Source organism: Nicotiana attenuata, unplaced genomic scaffold (assembly GCF_001879085.1).
Source record: "Nicotiana attenuata strain UT unplaced genomic scaffold, NIATTr2, whole genome shotgun sequence".
In the NCBI taxonomy this organism is placed as follows: Eukaryota; Viridiplantae; Streptophyta; class Magnoliopsida; order Solanales; family Solanaceae; genus Nicotiana; species Nicotiana attenuata.
The window spans coordinates 89519-110327 of NW_017673837.1; the positions used below are offsets into that span (position 1 = coordinate 89519).

A 20809-nucleotide genomic window follows, 5' to 3' on the forward strand; every position below is an offset into this window, starting at 1 on the left:
CACCCCCCCCCCCCCCCCAGAAAAAAAAAAAACTACTTGCCGCCTTCTCCCAAAAAGAGAGGAAGAAAAGTGGGTGATCCTCAATAATTGTAGTTGTTTGGGTTTGGAAATAAGCGGGAATGTATGCTATATTACCTGTGTATTTTGGAGAGTAACTGTATGCTAGTATCTCAGTATTAGTAATTCTGGATCTCGTGCCCATAATGAAGTCACCGAGCTCGTGTTATTTGCATTGCAGGCTAAACTTCAAGTGGGGGACGTGGTAAAATGTTGCATACAAAAAATTACCTACTTCGGGATATTTGTTGAGGTATATCAGTGACGTAGCATGAGCTTCTTACGAACGACATATGACACTTGGCAGTCACTCCAGTTAGCTATTGATTACATCTTAAATTTGCAATTTTTTGATATAGGTTGAAGGAGTACCTGCTCTAATTCACCAGACAGAAGTCTCATGGGACGCCACTTTAGACCCTGCGTCGTACTTTAAAATTGGTCAGGTAGTTGTTTCTCGAAGAATCTTCGTTACAAATTTGTAATTCATACCTTTTGTTGTAAAGGTGAAATGAACAAAGAAATTTATATGATGAATATAGATAAGTATAGTGTTTTGAGTTGTGAAAGAGTGATGCTGCTTAGTTCGTGAATTATGTTGTGCATGTGAGTGTATTGCAGGTTAAGCGCATAATATGTTCTATGATAATTTAAGAGCTAATAGTTTTAGAAATACCTTACTTTTATTGTGGATTTTAGATTGTGGAGGCAAAAGTTCACCAGTTAGACTTTTCACTTGAGCGCATCTTTTTGTCGTTGAAGGAAATAACGGTAATCTATCATATTTCCTGATATTATTAGGGAGTTTTCCTGATATTGTCAGTTAACATTGATATTTACCGATGCGTTTAAATGCACTTTTTGCAGCCAGATCCGATGATGGAGGCGTTGGAGGCTGTAGTTGGTGATCATGATAATTTGAATGGAAAACTCCAAGCAGCAGAGCAAGATACTGAGGTTTATGTTCTTAGCCTTACTATTTGAGCGGTTTTATTCTTTTTGCAACTTGATTCAATTTACTGAAGACACCTTAGATCAATACGTCATGGTTGTCCTCGTGTTCAGTTAAAGGGATACAAGTTGTCATCTCGAGCAATAAATTGCATACATAACTCAACATAGTATAGATTGTTAGAATAGTCATGTAAATAGGAGTAAATAAATAACCCTAATCCAATATATATTAGGAGTAGGACATGTTATGTGTGTATATATATAGGGCTCATTGTAACATATGTATATACATCAATAATATATTTTCTCCCGTGCTTTCTCACATGGTATCAGAGCTACGGTGTGAAATTTATCGTTGTGCATCATTCCAGCGATATCCGGGAAGAAAGAACTCAGTCACCGTGCAATTTTCCGGTGACCTAAGTGACTTATTGCGTCAAAGTCACTAATTAACAGTGTTGTGCAAAATCCAACACCACCACAAGGTTCCCAAGAGAGATCCGACCAAACCCCAGAAAAAACTCACCGGAAAATAGCCAGCCACGCGCCGTCACGCGCCTGTCGGAACTCTGCCGCCGGCGGCGCGTCTGTCCCACGCGCCGGCGCGTGAGGCCTCTTCCGGCCATTTTTCGGCTTCGCTTCTTCAGGACAGTTGGATCGCCCTGCAATTCCGAGCCTGTCCATATTTTTATTTTTTAATTCCGACCACTTTGAGTTTTTCCGGCGACTACACTGATTTTTCCGGCAGCTACAGTACTTTTCCGGCAAACACAGTGTTTTCTTCATCTGTCTCAGAGAATTTTCAGTTGATTCTTTTTTGTTATTTAGTGATAATCAAACCATGTCTTTGGGAGTCGATGCTTTCGGGTCTAGAAACCCGAGTTCTGGCAGTTCCGGTGTTATGATTACCTCAGAACCTTTAATGGGAGGTTCAAACTACTTAGATTGGGCTTCATCTGTCGAGTTGTGGTGTAAAGGTCAAGGAGTTCAAGATCATTTAACAAAAAAGGCTAGCGAAGGTGATGAAAAGGCCAAAACACAGTGGGAGAAGGTCGATGCTCAGTTATGTAGTATCCTGTGGCGATCTATTGATTCCAAGTTGATGCCCTTGTTCCGTCCATTCCAGACATGTTATTTAGTTTGGGAAAAGGCTCGTAATCTATACACTAATGACATATCTCGTTTCTATGATGTAATATCGCGAATGACAAGCTTGAAGAAACAGGAATTAGATATGTCTACTTACTTGGGACAAGTTCAGGCAGTCATGGAAGAATTTGAGACGTTGATGCCAGTTTCTGCTAGTATTGAAAAACAACAAGAGCAACGACAGAAGATGTTTCTAGTTCTTACACTCGCTGGACTCCCTAATGACCTTGATTCAGTACGTGACCAGATTTTGGCTAGTCCAACCGTCCCCTCAGTTGATGAATTATTCTCTCGATTACTTCGCCTTGCTGCAGCACCTAGTCACCCAGTGAGCTCATCACAGACACTTGACTCATCTGTCCTCGTATCCCAATCAGTGGACAATCGGGCATCTCATACTATGGAAAATAGACGAGGAGGAGGTCGTTTTGGAAGATCTAGACCCAAGTGCTCCTATTGTCATAAACTTGGACACACTCGTGATGTATGCTATTCTTTACATGGCCGCCCAACCAAAAATGCTTATGTTGCTCAGACTGAGACTACAGGTAACCAGGGATTTTCTTTATCTGAAGGGGAGTATAATGAGTTCCTTCAGTATCGAGCAAGTAAGCAGACATCTCCACAAGTAGCTTCTGTTGCTCAGACTAATACTTCTGTTGCTGGTAATTCTTTTGCTTGTGTTTCCCAGTCTAGTCCTCCTGGACAATGGGTTGTGGACTCAGCCGCTTCTGATCATATCTCTGGTAATAAATCACTTTTGTCAAATATTGCGTATTCACAGTCTCTTCCCACTGTTACTTTAGCCAATGGGTCTCAAACCAAAGCAAAAGGAGTTGGACAAGCGAATCCCCTACCCTCTGTCACTCTAGATTCCGTTCTCTATGTCCCTGGCTGTCCTTTTAATCTTGCATCTGTTAGTCGTTTGACTCGTGCCCTCCATTGTGGTATATATTTTATTGATGATTCTTTTATTATGCAGGACCGCAGTACAGGGCAGACGATTGGAACAGGACTTGAATCAGAAGGGCTTTACTACCTTAACTCCCTAAAATCCTCCAAGGCATGTCTAGTTACAGATCCTCCGGACCTAATTCACAAACGTTTAGGACATCCAAGCTTATCCAAGCTTCAGAAGATGGTGCCTGGTTTGTCTAGTTTATCCACATTAGAGTGTGAGTCATGTCAGCTCGGGAAACATACCCGAGCCTCCTATCCTCGTAGTATTGAGAGTCACGTAGAGTCTATTTTTTCTTTAGTTCACTCTGATATATGGGGTCCTAGTAGAGTCAGTTCAACCTTGGGATTTCGTTATTTTGTTAGTTTTATTGATGATCATTCAAGATGTACTTGGATTTTCTTAATGAAAGATCGTTCTGAGTTGTTTTCTATATTCCAGAATTTTTGTGCTGAAATTAAAAATCAATTTGGTGTTTCCATTCGCACTTTTCGCAGTGATAATGCCTTAGAATATTTATCCTCTCAATTTCAGCAGTTTATGACTTCTCAAGGAATTATTCATCAGACCTCTTGTCCTTATACCCCTCAGCAAAATGGGGTTGCAGAGAGAAAGAATAGGCACATCATTGAGACTGCTCGCACACTTCTCATTGAATCTCATGTTCCGCTGCGTTTTTGGGGCGATGCAGTTCTCACAGCTTGTTATTTAGTTAATCGGATGCCTTCCTCTCCCATCCAGAATCAGATACCGTATGCAGTATTGTGTCCCCAATCACCCGTATACTCTGTTCCCCCTCGTGTTTTTGGGAGCACTTGTTTCGTTCATAACCTAGCCCCTGGGAAAGATAAGTTAGCTCCTCGTGCTCTCAAGTGTGTCTTCCTTGGTTATTCTCGTGTTCAGAAGGGCTATCGTTGTTACTCACTTGATCTTCGTAGGTACTTTATGTCCTCTGACGTCACATTTTTTGAGTCTAAACCTTTCTTTACCTCTTCTGACCTTTCTGACCCCCTTGATATATCTGAGGTCTTACCTATACCGACCTTTAAGGAGTCTACTATAGCTCCTCCTTCACCTTCCGCCACAGAAGTCTTACCCGAGTCTCCTATAGCTCCTCCTTCACCTTCCGCTATAGAAGTCTTATCCATTCCAGCCGTTGAGGAGTCTAGTGTGGCTCCTCCTAGACTCCCTGCCACAGGAACACCACTTTTGACATATCATCGTCGTCCGCGCCCAGCATCAGGTCCAGCTGATTCACGTCCTGCACCTGACCCTGCTAATACTGCGGACTTGTCTCCTCTTAATCAACCGATTGCACTTCGGAAAGGTATACGGGCCACCCTTAATCCTAATCCCCATTATGTCGGTTTGAGTTATCATCGTTTGTCATCACCCTATTATGCTTTTCTATCTTCTTTGTCCTCTGTTTCCATCCCTAAGTCTACAGGTGAAGCATTGTCTCATCCAGGATGGCGACAGGCTATGATTGACGAGATGTCTGCTTTACATACGAGTGGTACTTGGGAGCTCGTCCCTCTTCCTTCAGGTAAATCTACTGTTGGTTGTCGTTGGGTGTATGCAGTCAAGGTTGGTCCGGATGGTAAGGTTGATCGTCTTAAGGCTCGTCTTGTTGCCAAAGGATATACTCAGATATTTGGGCTCGATTACAGTGATACCTTCTCTCCTGTGGCTAAGATAGCATCAGTCCGCCTTTTTCTATCCATGGCTGCTGTTCGCCATTGGCCCCTCTATCAGCTGGACATTAAGAATGCTTTTTTACACGGTGACCTTGAGGATGAAGTTTATATGGAGCAACCACCTGGGTTTGTTGCTCAGGGGGAGTCTCGTGGCCTTGTATGTCGCTTGCGTCGGTCACTTTATGGTCTAAAGCAGTCTCCTCGAGCCTGGTTTGGTAAGTTCAGCACAGTTATTCGAGAATTTGGCATGATTCAGAGTGAAGCTGATCACTCTGTATTCTATCGGCATTCTGCCTCGAGTCTCTGTATTTATCTGGTGGTCTATGTTGACGACATTGTTATTACCGGCAATGACCAGGATGGTATTACTAAATTGAAGCAACATCTCTTGCAACACTTTCAGACTAAGGATCTGGGCAAACTAAAGTATTTTCTGGGTATTGAGGTCGCTCAGTCTAGCTCAGGTGTTGTGATCTCACAACGAAAGTATGCCTTAGATATTCTTGAAGAGACAGGAATGACAGGTTGTAGACCGGTTGACACTCCGATGGATCCGAATTCTAAACTTATGCCAGGACAGGGGGAGCCTCTTAGCGATCCTGCAAGATATAGACGGTTGGTTGGTAAATTAAATTACCTTACAGTGACAAGACCTGACATTTCCTTTTCTGTGAGTGTTGTGAGTCAGTTTATGGATTCTCCGTGTGATAGTCATTGGGATGCAGTTGTTCGCATTCTTCGGTATATAAAATCAGCTCCAGGCAAAGGTTTATTGTTTGAGGGTCGAGGCCATGAGCAGATCGTTGGATACTCAGATGCTGATTGGGCAGGATCACCTTCTGATAGACGTTCTACGTCTGGATATTGTGTCTTGGTAGGAGGAAATTTGGTGTCCTGGAAGAGCAAGAAACAGAATGTGGTTGCTCGGTCTAGTGCAGAAGCAGAATATCGAGCAATGGCTATGGCGACATGTGAGCTAATTTGGATCAAACAGTTGCTCAAGGAGTTGAAATTTGGTGAGATTAGTCAGATGGGACTTGTGTGTGATAATCAAGCTGCTCTTCATATTGCGTCAAATCCAGTGTTCCATGAGAAAACTAAACACATTGAGATTGACTGTCACTTTGTTAGAGAAAAGATACTCTCGGGAGATATTGCTACAAAGTTTGTGAAGTCGAATGATCAGCTTGCAGATATTTTCACCAAGTCCCTCACTGGTCCTCGTATTAACTACATATGTAACAAGCTTGGTACATATGATTTATATGCACCAGCTTGAGGGGGAGTGTTAGAATAGTCATGTAAATAGGAGTAAATAAATAACCCTAATCCAATATATATTAGGAGTAGGACATGTTATGTGTGTATATATATAGGGCTCATTGTAACATATGTATATACATCAATAATATATTTTCTCCCGTGCTTTCTCACATAGATGATACTCTTCAGAAAAAAGAAGAAATCATTACTAAATGTGATTGTAAATTGCACTATATGTTTGCTTTTCTCTCTGGCTGATAGTAGAATTTTAATGCAATGTTGGACAGTGGCTCGACGTGGAATCACTTATCAAAGAACTAAAAAAGTTTGAGGGTATTTCCTCTGTGTCAAAAGGACGGTACTTCTTGAGCCCTGGTTTGGCTCCAACATTTCAGGTAGCACCTTACATAAGGCATACGCAATAGAACTAAACCATTCTTTATTGTTTTCGCTTCTAATCGTCGATGTGCTATCAGGTATATATGGCATCCATGTTTGAAAATCAATACAAGTTACTTGCTCGGTCGGAAAATAGGGTACAAGAGGTGAACTTTCTCCTACTCAATTTTCCCCAACTTACTTCATAAAGTTGTTTATTAAACTATTTTCTTCCCCGCAAAAGAAAGGTAGAATTGCAGTTTTGAAAGCTATATCATGATCAAGATGTTTAATTCTCCTGTTCATATCAATCAAGTATTGCTTGGACTTCCTTTTTTAATGTTCGGAATGGGTGAAATGTCGTTCTTAGATTGCTAGTATTATGGCTGTTTTCGTACTATGTTCCGCTTCGGTTTTCTAGTACCTTGTCGTTGTTGCTGCTTGTTGCTATCGCTATCGCTATTGCTTTTTTTCATTTATTTTCCGGTTCATACATTGTTGGTATCATTTTTCTAGCCTTTGTTGTCAATATTTGCTTGTCTCTATTCTTCCTCTCGAATCGATGGTCTTTCGGAAACAACCTCTCTACCTCCCCAGGGTAGGGGTAAGTTCCGCGTACACATTACTTTCCCCAGACCCCACTTGCGGGATTTCACTTGGTTGTTTATTGTTGTTGGAACTGGTGAAATGCTTCACAAGTCTTAATCTTACAATTTCTTGGACCTTATCATCTTGTTTTCCGACTTGTAACTTTATTGCTATCATTTATTCGAAAATATGTGCATAGGTAACTCTTTTTATGGTAGTACTCAATGGTGATATATGTGCATTGTTTTGTGCAGGTGATAGTAGAAACACTATTGGGTAAAGAGGAGATGAAATCTGCAATTCAATCTTGTACAAACAAAGTTGAATAACCAATCAAAAAATAATAATATTAATACAGTGACCAATCTTTCTGTGGAGGCGGCGAACGGTAAGGCGATGAAGCCAAACAAACAGCTACCATAAAAAAAGCCGAAGATATAACAGCAGAAGCGGAGAAAAGAAACTACCTAGGCGGTATCCTATTTCGAACACAAATGATATCGGTTTATTGTTTAGTCCTTCATATCTGGTGAGCTAAGTTGAGGGTTGATTCAATATAATTTTGGTTATTTTTCTTCTATCTTGTTTGTTAATATATATATTTTTCCTTTTTCTGATGAGTTAGGAGCTTATGTAAGGTCTATGGCATACTTTATGTTTAAACGGATGCGATTTAATTAATTACACTTCAGTTCCAAATAAGTTGAAGTCGGTTATATGAATTTTATGTATCCATTTCTACTATGTCAGGTCCATGCTTAATGTGCAGGTCAGAAAGAATTCAATGTTTAGAGGATTTATCATGTTATGACTATATTTATGTTGGCTTTCAATGATGCAATTGTAAAGTGAAATTTACACAAAAGTACAAATAAGTCTCAATTTACCAATCTCTAGCCATTAGTTATAGACTAACCAAAACTAGCCAAGCATATATAAAAATTGAAAAACCAAATAAATAAGGTTCTTTCTCTAAAGAATCACATGCAAAAATCTCCTTCTATATTTTTAAGCGTGATTAGCAACATTAGATGCAAGACGGAAAAGAAATTTCATGGATGAGGTAGCAAATAAGGTGGTGAATCACAAAAAAAATACGATATTCCAAAAATCTAAGCAAAAAAGGAACGTTTTCAGTGGGTATAGTTGAAATTCATTGAAAACATATAGATAAGTCAATATACAAAATTTGAGGAAGATTGGAGGTAATTTGGACTGGTTTTGTATCAAAATTCGTAATTAAATCGAGTTTAAAAAATTCTTCTGCGATACATGCATCAAACATGTATCACGCATGTATCTCACATAGAGGTATACATGTGATACATAATTGATACAAATATGATACATATGTGATACACATATGATACACAGTGCGATACACATATCCCTTTTTTCATGTTCAGTTTTTACTTCGAATTTTCAACTCAAACCACCTCAAAACTTCACCAAATCATCCCAAAACTGAGATTCAAGCTCCTTAAGATATACTTAATCTATTCTAATAACACCCACTCAAAAGAAAGCAAAAATTTCATCTTTTTTTGCTACAGATAGCTAACTGGCTAATATTAGTAATATTTTATGAATTGGTCAATTTTTATAAAGAACTACTTATAAATGGACATAGCTGGTAGTTTCCAATTGTTAACATATTCTTATTTTTGGTTCTTTTGACTAGCTGTACTATGCACTATAAAACATATTTTTGTAACTGAAATCTGTGATGGCTAGCAACGTCAATGGTTCGAAACTCAATTGATAGCAACGCCAAGGTAAGCTTCGCACCGTCGTCGTTCGACTTCGGATTTGATTGATTAATTTTTTTTGGACAATTTTTTTTAATTATTTAATTAATTAATTATCAAAAAATCAACTCGGAATAACACAGAACCCCTGCGCGCGAAGCGACTAGATCCGTTTCCCTTTTCGGATAATTTTAATTTTTTTTTTCGGAATATTTCAAACGTTCCCGTATGTTGCAACAGCCATGGCTGTTTCTGAAAGGTTGCAAATTTTCAGAAACAGTGCCAGAAAAATGGCTATAAATTCGCTTTGATCCCAGAATTTTTCCTTATGAAATTTTTTGAACTTCTTTTTCTACTTCTGCACAAATAAATTCCAGTGTGGTTTTGTGACGACCCGACCCGTCGTCTCATGAGTTACCGCTCCGTTTCCCCCATTTTATGTTTCTTCATGTTTCATTATCAGTATTTGGTGTGTTATAGTTGATTCGGATTGGTTCTGGATGGAAATGAGACACTTAGTGTCTTTAAGGAAGGTTTGGTTTGGAAAAGTCAACCGGATGTTGACTATTGAGTTAGAGGGCTCGGATGTGATTTTCAGTGATACGGTTAGCTTCGGGGGATGATTTGTGACTTAGGAGCGTGATCGGAAGTGATTTTGGAGGTCCGGTGTAGAATTAGGCTTGAATTGGCGAAGTTAGTATTGTGGCGAATTCCGGTTGATAGGTGAGATTTTGATCCGAGGGTCGGAATGGAATTTCGAGAGTTGCAGTAGCTTCGTTAGGTGATTTGGGATGTGTGTGCAAAATTTCAGGTCATTCGGAGGTGTCTTGGTCGGGTTTTTGATCGGAAGTGCATTTCGGAAGTTTTTGAAGAACTTAGGCTCGAATTCGATGTAATTCGATGGTTTTAGTGTTGTTTGAGATGTTTTGATGATTGGAACAAGTTTGAATGATGTTTTAGGATGTTTTGGTGTTTTTGGTTGAGGTCCCGGGGGCCTCGGTGATTTCAGATGGCTAACGGGATGAAATTTGGAGTTTAAGGACTGATGAAGGGTCTGGTATCTGGTGTTCTCGCTTCTGCGGAAATGGACCGCAGAAGCGGTTCTGCAGAAGCGAAGGGGAAGCCGCAGAAGCGAGATGGGGAGTCTGGGGAGTTCCGCAGAAGCGGACTGGTGGACCGCAGAAGCGGTCCTGGGTAAAATTGGAAGAACCGCAGAAGCAGAATAAAATCCGCAAAAGCGGTGTCGCAGAAGCGACAGTATTATCGCAGAAGCGAAAAGGGCCTGTTCAGAGGTATTAATTCCATCTTCACGAATTTTTGAAAGAACTCAACATTTTCACTTCGGACTTGGAGGTTTTTGTGCGATTTTGGAGAAGGAATCAAGGAACTACATTGAGGTAAGGAATTCTGAGCCTAAAACATAAATCTAATGTGTTATTACATGAATTAAGGGTGAAAAATCAAGGAATTAGAGGCCAAAAATGGAGGTTAGGGCTTGAACCTAAGAGAAAAGAAATTTGGGGATTTGAGGGAGCATTTGAGCTCGGATTTTGGTAAATTTGATATGTATAGACTCGTGGCGAGATGAGGAATCCATTGATGTGAATTTTCTCATTTTTCGAGAAGTGGGCCCGGGGATCGGGTTTTGCTAGTTTCGAAATTTTTGCTATTTTTCGATTGTTTTCGATTGGTTATTGTTCCCTTAGCATATTGTGATGTATTCGCTCTGATTTTGGTTAGATTCGACGCGCGTGGAGGCCGATTTGAGGGGCAAAGGCGTCGCGAGCTAGAGATTTCACTGGTTCGAGGTGAGTAATGATTGTAAATGATAGTCTGAGGGTTTGAAACCCCGGATGTGCACATCATAGTGCTGTATTGAGGTGACTTGCACGCCGGATAGCGAGCGTGGGGTAGAGCACCATTGGGGATTGTGACTTGATCCGTCACGATTGACGAAATTACTACGTATTTGACTGAAACTACTTGTTATCATCATAATTTGGGCTGATTGCCATGTTTGGGCTTCGTGCCAACTATGTAAATCCTTCAGGGATTGATATCACTGTTTTCGCATTACTTTGCATATTATTTGATCTCGGTCCAGGGTTTTAATACTGTTTTGCAAACTCAGCCATTTTTCTAAGATTTGAAAACTTAAACAATATTTTATCGACGTTTTGAGCTGAGAACCATTATTTTAATATTGCCCAAGTGGCTTATGTGCATTTCTGGACTGAGCATGGATCGGGCTGCGCGCCGCAGCAGTGTTATAGTGATTTCTGGATAAATGTGGATGGCTCGGGCTGCGCGCCGCAGCGGTATTGTATTGATATTGAGGTCGAGGGCCTGGTTGGTGCCACGAGATGGCTTGATTATTTGCGCTTGGGCTGTAGGAGCCCCTCCGGAGTCTGTACACACCCCCAGTGAGCGCCGTCGACGTTAAATATATGGATGGCTCGGCCTGCACGCCGCAGTGGGTACCTGAGTGTACCGGCATATGCATTGCATTGCACTCATGCATTTGTTCCTATTTGTATTATTTGTCAAGACATTTCAGCACTCTCATTTCATTGGATTCCATGCTACTTCTTGCACTGCTTACCTGATACCCTGGTGTTATTTGTTAATGGAGTGCTGTGCCCGAGGGGCTGACTTTTGTGCTGACTTGCACTATCTGTTTCGCATTAATTTGCTTAACTGTTGGAAAAAGATATTTTCAAAAGAGGTTTTAAACTGAGCCCAGATATTTCTAAAGATTTCACGGTTTCACTGTTTTCTCAAAGGGTTACGCTGTTCTATATAGCATGATGGCTTGCTTTACGTGGTTTCTTGCTGCTCAGTTATTATTTACCTTTATTACTCACTGAGTTGGAGTACTCACTTTACTCCCTGCACCTCGCGTGCAGATACAGGTATTGGTTTACCCGGTATCGGGTTTGAGCTGGTTGAGGATTTTGCTATCGTAGCTGAGCAAGGTGACCGCCAGCATTTGCGGCACCAGATTTCTTCTTTTTGATTCTAAATTTCCATCCATGTATTACAGGCCTTGTAGTTGTATTAAAAATCCTTCTAGATGCTCGTGACTTGTGACACCCCGGTCGGGCTGTTGGGATGGTTCCCTGTTTTTATCACTTTTCTTCCGCACTTATGGAAATTTTATTAATGGTTTAGACTTATTCATGCTAAGTAATTAATAAAGAGTTATTGGTGTTCTGTTGGCTGGCCTTGTCTTCACGAGAGGCGCCATCACGACCGGGTTTGGAAATTGGGTCGTGACAGGTATACAACCATTAAATGGTTCGCAGTTCACCAACATTTTAGGTATCGATGCTCGGATGAGTTAAATCGCTTTATCCTATGAGGATAATATTCCAACACCTTGGGTATTTGAGGGAATAATTTCCTTAAGGACATACTGCGCATTCAGTGGGCTCGAGTCCATTCTGAAATTTATTTTCAAATTTTGTTTTGATTATTTCGGGATTCTGCTATATTTCTGATTTTTTGTTTCTGTTACAGAAAATTTATTTATTCATAAATTGTAATTAATACAAATTAATAACAAGAGTTTCTTGTCCTCAATTGATAATGCATGGTTTCTTGTCCTGTAATAGACTTAAGTCACACAAAAGAAATTAATTCTCTCTCTCTCTCTCTCTATCTATCTATCTATCTATATATATATATATATATATATATATATATATATATATATATATATATATATATATATATATATACGATTCCATATTTTAAGGTAAGATACTTTCTATTAAAGATGACTCCATATTCGGGGGGGGGGATAAAATGCTTCCTACCAAAAATAATTTTATACCTAGGGTTCTAACTCGAGATATCTTGTTAAAAATGAATGGGTATTTACCATCTCACCACATCTTTGGTGGTCTTTTTTCATTCGTTAATACTTCATTCTTCAGTGCAGTGCAAGTGTCCGTTTTTTTTCGGGGCAAGTGCACAGATAGCCATTTTTAGGGATGTTATAAACGAAATCTTAACTTCAGAACAATTCAGATTATTTTTGTCTTGACAAATTAAGTTAGAAAACTGAAATTCAGGATGCACTGACTAATTCCTAAATAGCAGCCCTTTAACGTAGATATCTGGTGTCATTTCTACGTTTTTCCCCTTAAACACAACTTGAGCCATGAATTTGGATGTGACAAAAAATTGGCTCATTAAAACTAAGGTATCTTTGCTTTGATTGAATTCACTCAACACACACTGTCCTATACAAAAAAATATATAATTTTTTTATATTTTGTTGGACTATTGTTTTTACAGCAGTTATACAATGTCATTTTTCCAATATTGAACGTCCATTTGAATATTGCAACAGACTTCGAGATTATTTTCAATACACACTGTCCTATACACAAAATTTATAATATTTTTACATTTTTTTGGACTATTATTTTTACAGCGGCTATACAATGTTATTTTTCCAATATTGAACGTCCCTTTGAATATTGAAACAGACTTCCAAATTATTTTCAATTCTCTATGGAAGGTCCCTTCTTGGGGACTAAACTCATTTTTTTTGGTCTCCAACTAGGTGTACTGTACCCGCATTAAGACCAGATTAAATCCAAATTCATGTTTAGGGTTGTCACGACCCGTATTTCCCACCCTCGGGAGTCGTGATGGCGCCTACTAGTGAAAGCTAGGCAAGCCAACCAATTGAAGTGTTCTCCTGGTTTCCATTTTTAATTCAGTAACAATTTAGAACCAACAATTAATAAACAACATAATTTAATAGGCAAAAGACTAAATTTCAAGTTTTAATAGTGCTACCAATATCAGTCCATAACAATCTACCCAAGACCGGTGTCACAACTTCACAGACTGTCTAAGAGTACTACAATTAAAGGTCTGAAAGAAATAATACAACACTGTCTCTGGGAATACAAAAGAAACAGGAATAATAGATGGAAGGAGACGCCAAGGCTTGCAGACGCCTGCAGGACTACCTCGGGTCGCCTGATGAACAAGAAGCAGAAATCTCACTGCGATCCAAAATCTGCAGCACTGGGATCTGCACAAAAGAGTGCAGAGTGTATTATCAGCACAACCGACCCCAAGTGCTGGTAAGTGCCTAGCCTAACCTCGGCGAAGTAGTGACGAGGCTAGGACCAGACTACCAAATAAACATGTGCAGTTAAATTATATATGGCGGAACAATACAAGCAGAAATGTACAGCTAAGGATGGGAGGGGAAAAACATGCTGTGGGGACATCGAATAATAACAGAAGAACAACGAATAATACAAGGATCACCACAGTTCAATTGAAGATAGGAAGGGGGATCATGCTGCGGGGTACAACAAGTATCAACAGAAAACCAATAATTAAATGTAGAGAAACCATAACTAAGTTATCAATAAAAATTAGGAAATCAAAGACAAGTGCACGGCATCACCCTTCGTGCTTTAACACTCTCTCACCAAAACAATGCACGGCATCACCCTTCGTGCTTTAACACTCTCTCACCAAAACAATGCACGGCATCACCCTTCGTGCTTTAACACTCTCTCACCAAAATAATGCACGACATCACCCTTCGTGCTTTACAATCTTCCTCGCCCAAGCAACAATCACAAAGCAATTTGGGCAAGGGAATCAATAGCATCACAATAAAATCAAGTAACAACAGGAAATCAGTAAGTAAGCGTAAAGAACACCATAACTCAATTACCAGTAAAATCAGAAAAATCAAGGACAAGTACACGGCATCACCTTTCGTGCTTTTACTCTCGTCCTCACTATGAAAATTAGTATAATTGGCACGGTATCACCCTTCGTGCTTTTACCTCACATAATCACTCATATAAAGGCATGGAATGGTACATCGTGCGGCACGTCATCACCCTTCATGCTTTTACACTCTTCCTCACAAAATCATACACGGCATCACCCTTCGTGCTTTAACACTCTTCCTCACCCAAGCAACAATCACAAACAATAAGGCGAGGAATTTAAATAGGATCACCATAAAATCCCGGCAAGGGAACAACATCAATATCAACAACGTCCCGGCAAGGGTACAATATTAAAAGCAACAACATCCCGGCAAGGGAACAATGTCATAATTCTCTTCTCTTTTTCACATTTACTTCACAACTCGATTCACAATTTGAGCCAATGCTCTATAAGGTTCACGGGCATGCTTGACACCAACGTATAGATACTCGTCAACATACCTATACGTCGTACTCAACAAATAGCACATAGCAAATAGGACACAACTCCTAATCCCTCAAGCTAAAGTTAGACCAAACACTTACCTCGATGCCACGAACTCAATTCACGTCTCAATTATCGCTTTACCCCTTGATTCCACCACCAATTCACTCGTATCTAGTCACAAGTTACTTAATTACATCAATAACCGCTAAATGAATCAATTCTAATGCATGAAAATGAGTTTTCTAAAGTTTACCCAAAAAGCCAAAAATTGCCCCCGGGCCCACATGGTCAAAACCCGAGGTTCGAACCAAAACCCGATTACCCATTCCCCCACGAACCCAAATATATAATTTATTTTGAAATCGGACCTCAAATCGAGGTCCAAATCCCCAATTTTTGAAAAACCTAGGTTCTACCCAAAACACCCAATTTTCCCCATGAAAATCATTGATTTTAAGTTGAAATCATGTTAAAAGATGTTAATGATTGAAGGAAACAAGTTAAAATTGACTTACAATCGATTTGGAAGAAGAGTTGTTCTTGAAAAATCGCCCCAGGGAGTTTATGTTTGGAAGAGATGTGAAAATGGTTGATTTTCGGCTAAGTATAAAAATTTGCAGGTTGCAGTTATGGGAATTGCGAACAGGGTTCGCAATTGCGAACCCCGACCTCTGCTAGGTTGGGAATCGCGAACAACCTCTCGCATTTGTGAGATGGGAATTGCGAAGATTGCGTCGCATTTGCAACTACTGGCTAGGAGGGGAGACATCGCATTTGCGATGGATTTCCTCGCAATTGCGAGGTAGCTGGCGTGGGCCTTTGATCGCATTTGCGACGAGGCCTTCGCATTTGCGAACACGCATTTGCGAGCCAGGCTTCGTAAATGCAAAGCCTGCAGGCCTGCAATTCCTTAAGTCCAAAATTTCACCACGTGGCCTATCCAAAACTCACCCGAGCCCTCCGGGCTCCAAACCAAACATGCACACCAACCTAAAAACATCATACGGACTCGCTCGTGCATTCAAATCACTAAAATAACATCTACAACTATGAATTCAGCATCAAAATCATGAAATTTTCTTAAGAACTCCAAATTTCCAATTTTCTCAAAAACGATCCGATTCACGTCGTTTCAAGTCCGTTTCTTACCAAATTTCACAGACTTATCTTAAATCACATATAAGACCTGTACCGGGCGCCGGAACCAAAATACGGGCCCGATACCATTAAGTTCTAATCACAATTCATTTCCAAATCTCATAAATAATTTCAGAAAATAATTTTCTTTAAAAATTCATTTCTCGGGCTTGGGACCTCGGAATTCGATTCCGGGCATACGCCCAAGTTCCATATTTTCCTACGGACCCTCCGGGGCCATCAAATCAGGGGTCCGGGTCCGTTTACCCAAAACGTTGACCGAAGTCAACTTAATTCATTTTATAGTCAAAATTTATCATTTTTCATAGATTTTCAGGCCGAAAGAGTCTTCAGGCCTCAGAATGTTGAATTTGTTTCTAAAACAAGTGATGACTTTTTGGGTCATCACATCCTCCACCTCTAAAACAACCGTTCGTCCTCGAACGGACATAAGAAGGAAGTACCTGAGTCGGAGAAAAGATGGGGATAACGGCTCCGCATATCGGACTCCGACTCCCAGGTCGATGCCTCAGCAGGCTGACCTCTCCACTGAACACAAACAGAAGGAAAACTCTTCGATCTCAACTGACGAACCTGCCGGTCTAGAATAGCTATCGGCTCCTCCTCATAGGACAAGTCCTTGTCCAACTGGACAGTGCTGAAATCTAACACGTGGGATGGATCGCCATAATACCTCCGAAGCATGGACACGTGAAACACTGGGTGCACGGCTGATAAGCTCGGCGGCAACACAAGTCTGTAAGCCACCTCTCCAACTCGATCGAGAATCTCAAATGGGCCAATGAACCTAGGGCTAAGCTTGCCCTTCTTCCCAAACCTCATCACGCCCTTCATAGGAGACACCCGAAGCAATACCCGCTCACCGACCATGAATGCCAAATCCCAAACCTCCAAAATATGAATAGTCCGCTCGGACTGCCCGTCCGTCTGAGGATGAAACGCTGCGCTCAACTCAACTCGTGTGCCCAACTCTCGCTGAGCTGCTCTCCAGAAATGTGAGGTAAACTGCGTACCTCGGTCCGAAATGATAGACACAGGTACACCATGAAGACGAACAATCTCCCGGCTATAGATCTCAGCTAACCTCTCGGAAGAATAGGAGACTGCCACAGGAATAAAATGTGCTGACTTGGTCAGCCTATCAACAATAACCCACACTGCATCGAACTTCCTCTGAGTCCGTGTAAGTCCAACAACGAAGTTCATAGTGATACGCTTCCACTTCCACTCCGGAATCTCAATCTTTTGGAACAAACCACCAGGCCTCTGATGCTCGTACTTAACATGCTGACAATTCAAACACCGAGCCACATATGCAACGATATCCTTCTTCATTCTCCTCCACCAATAATGCTGGCGCAAATCCTGATACATCTTCGCGGCGCCCGGATGAATAGAGTACCGGGAGCTATGGGCTTCCTCTAAAATCAACTCTCGAAGACCATCCATATTGGGCACACAAACTCGACCCTGCAATCTCAAAACTCCATCATCTCCTAATGTAACCTGCTTGGCACCTCCGTGCTACACCGTGACTCTAAGGACACATAAATGAGGATCATCATACTGCCGATCTCGGATACGCTCCAATAAAGAAGAGCGAGCAACTGCGCAAGCTAATACACGGATGGGCTCAGAAACATCCAACCTCACGAACTGATTAGCCAAAGCCTGAACACCAAAGCAAGCGGTCTCTCACCGACCGGAATATACGCAAGACTGGAACTCCTGTATATTATGCTGGAAGTTCACATGTAAAAAAGTGGAACCTCAGTATATTATGCTGGAATATTTTTCGGATTTTGAACAGTATTTTCGTTCAGGTTTATCTTTACATGAAAAGCGGCTAAATTTCGAGTACTTTTGAAACTGTGGCTATTTTTCAATTACCACTTGTAAATCTGGCTATTTTTGAATTTTCTCCAGTATTATCCCATACTGTGGGGTCTAGAGAGGGTAGTGAGTACGCAAACTTTATCCCTAACTTATGAATATAGAGAGTTGTTTCCAATAGACCCTCGACTCAAAAAAGCATAAGCACCACAATAATAAAAAAATAGACAACAAGAGACCGCCCAAGAAAAGAAAAAAATCACATTTGATGACAATTACAATTACACATCTCTATTCCCATGTAAATTGTTTGTTGTTAAAACAAAAACGAAGAGGGATGTGGTCAAGCTAAAACTTCGATAAATTAGAAGTTGTTAGGTGCTAATAATCAGTTCATTTACTATGGATACGGAAAAGCGCCAAATATATTCCTCTACTTTCAAATATTGTTTGAATTTACCCTCCGTCTCACTATTGGGTTATATGAACCCCTATCGTTATACTATGAAACAAAAATACCCCTAATTTGAATGGAAGGACATGTGTCAGCTCTTTATTAAAAGACCCGCCCCAATATAATTTCAATTAAACCCGCCCCAAATTAGACTCTCAAAATCACTTTACCTCATTTATTTTTTCTTCGTCTTCTTCTTCTTCTGATAAGCCATCCAATCATCATCAATCGAAGACCTCATCTTTCTCCCTCAATTTTATAAATCTCTAATTAGGTAATAAAATTAAGTGAAGCATAACTGAAAATATTACTAGTTCATGAGAAGCAAGAAGAACAACATCCCTGTGAAATATTTTTTCTCCCGCTGTTCTGGAAACTTTTTTTCCATCCTTAAAGCTTTTTTGTTTCTTGCTTTTTGGTGTTTTACTGCTAAGTTTTCAGAATTTTATCCTTTTCTAGATGTATTAATTAGTTTTGGATATGCAAATAAACAAATTAGATCCAAAAAACTTCTTCATCTGCAATGGGTTTCGACTGTTACAAAATTCAATCAGGTCAAATGAAGTGGGTAAATGGGAAAGGGGCTATGAAAAGGAGTGAGTTTAATTGAGCCATGCTAAGAAACTTAAAATATTGTTATTGTTATAGTTCTTAAAAGAAGTTGAAGAAGATGAACTGGGTATAAAACTCTAATTGAGGACAACATCTGCAATGGGGTGTTCAAGAAGCCAATGATATTTTCCTCTGCGATAAAATATTTAGACTACAATTTGTTATTCCATAAATTATCTTCAAAATTACAACCACATTTCATTTCCACAGCAGAAAATTTAGAGACTTTGTTTTGAATACAAACAAAAAAGATAATCATGAAATTTGAGGTGAAGATTATACTGGAGTAGTGGAATAATCGGTAGAGAAAGATTCTGAAAATTTGAAATAGTTTTTGTTTGGTTATCTCAAAGTTGAGGATAATGTATAATGGGTAGAAAAATTAGGGTCGGGTCGGGTATAAAAATTTGGGTGGTCTCTTTAATTTTGAACTGCCACGTGTCATTCCGTCCAAATTAGGGGTATATTTGTTTTATAGTATAACGGTAGGGGCTCAAACAACCACATAGTTGGACGGAGGATAGATTTAAACAATATATAAAAGTAGAGGGATATATTTGGCCCTTTTCCGCTATGGATATTATGATAAAATATATACTTCATTTATTATTATTTTCAGGGGGTGCGCAAACATTATGGACAAATAAGGGGAATAGAGGGAGTATTAAGAGCCTGTTTGGACATAAGAATTTTTTTACTTTTTTTTCCAAATTAGTGTTTAGCCATAAAATTTTTAATTTTCACTTGAAGAGGAGTTTTTAAAAAATTCGAAAATTTGAAAAATTCCAAAAAGCTATTTTTCAAAATTTTCACTCAAATCACTTACAAAACTTCAAAAACAACCCAAAATTATATTCATGCCCAAACATAATTCTAATTTTCAAATATCATTTTCACTTGAAAATATTTTTCACTTTTTTGTTTTAGAATTTTACAATTCTTAAGACTGTCAATATTGTTGATTGAAAACAATTTTTAAATGAGGGGGAAAAAAAATTTTAAAAATTGCTTCTTCTAATTTTTTTTAAAAACCCGTGTGAAGCTTATATTTCAAATCTCCTTCTCAAAATCTCCCAAAAAACCCCTTCTCTTCCTCTACTTCAGGTTAGTATTTTTCTTCTAATTGTTCCTTATTTCTTGAGTGTGTTTTGAGTTCGCGGAGGAATTGAATCTATTTAATTGGGAGTTTAGGGTTTCGAAGCTTTAATCTAATGTTGTGATTTTGTTGTGTGGGTGTTATACTGTTATTATACAGTTTGTAATACAGATATCATATTCACTGATTATGCCTTCCTATTGTTTGACGAAATGCCTGAGAGAGCATAATTCCTATTTTTTATTCATTTCCGAATATGAACTACATTGATTAGGTTTCCTAAATTCTTCTCTGATTCAATGATGTGCAGGTCAGCAACAAAGGTTTCAAAGCTTGCTGTCTGTTGTTGCCTTAGAGACGTCTGTTGTGAGTAATTTTGAGCTTAGTAACTGATGGTATTACTATGTTCAAAATCAGAAAAGTGAACAAACGTTAGTTCAATAAACAAAACGTAAAATAATTCCGAGCCCACTGAGTGCACAATGTGTCCTTAAGGAATTTAATCCCCTCACTGTTGTCCAAGGTATACGGATTAATTCCTCCCAGGATAGAACGGAATAACTATTCTGTGATAGCGCCACTTCAAATCACAGAACTTCAGCGAACTCAACAAACGGAGCAAATCACACTTGACACTATGTTTATTTAGAAAATAATGCA

General features: G+C 39.6%; 1 protein-coding gene across 1 annotated transcript in view; it reads left to right on the forward strand.

Moving 5' to 3' along the window:
* LOC109217416 overlaps nucleotides 1-7766 on the forward strand; it is a 12080-nt gene extending 4314 nt beyond the window's left edge. Inside the window, exons 8-14 of the mRNA XM_019381655.1 lie at nucleotides 239-310; nucleotides 417-503; nucleotides 757-828; nucleotides 925-1014; nucleotides 6366-6473; nucleotides 6555-6623; nucleotides 7299-7766. Coding sequence (XP_019237200.1) covers nucleotides 239-310; nucleotides 417-503; nucleotides 757-828; nucleotides 925-1014; nucleotides 6366-6473; nucleotides 6555-6623; nucleotides 7299-7373 — 573 coding nt within the window. The 3' untranslated portion in view covers nucleotides 7374-7766. The remainder of the gene's footprint in view (nucleotides 1-238; nucleotides 311-416; nucleotides 504-756; nucleotides 829-924; nucleotides 1015-6365; nucleotides 6474-6554; nucleotides 6624-7298) is intronic.
* The last annotated feature ends 13043 nt before the right edge of the window (nucleotides 7767-20809 follow it).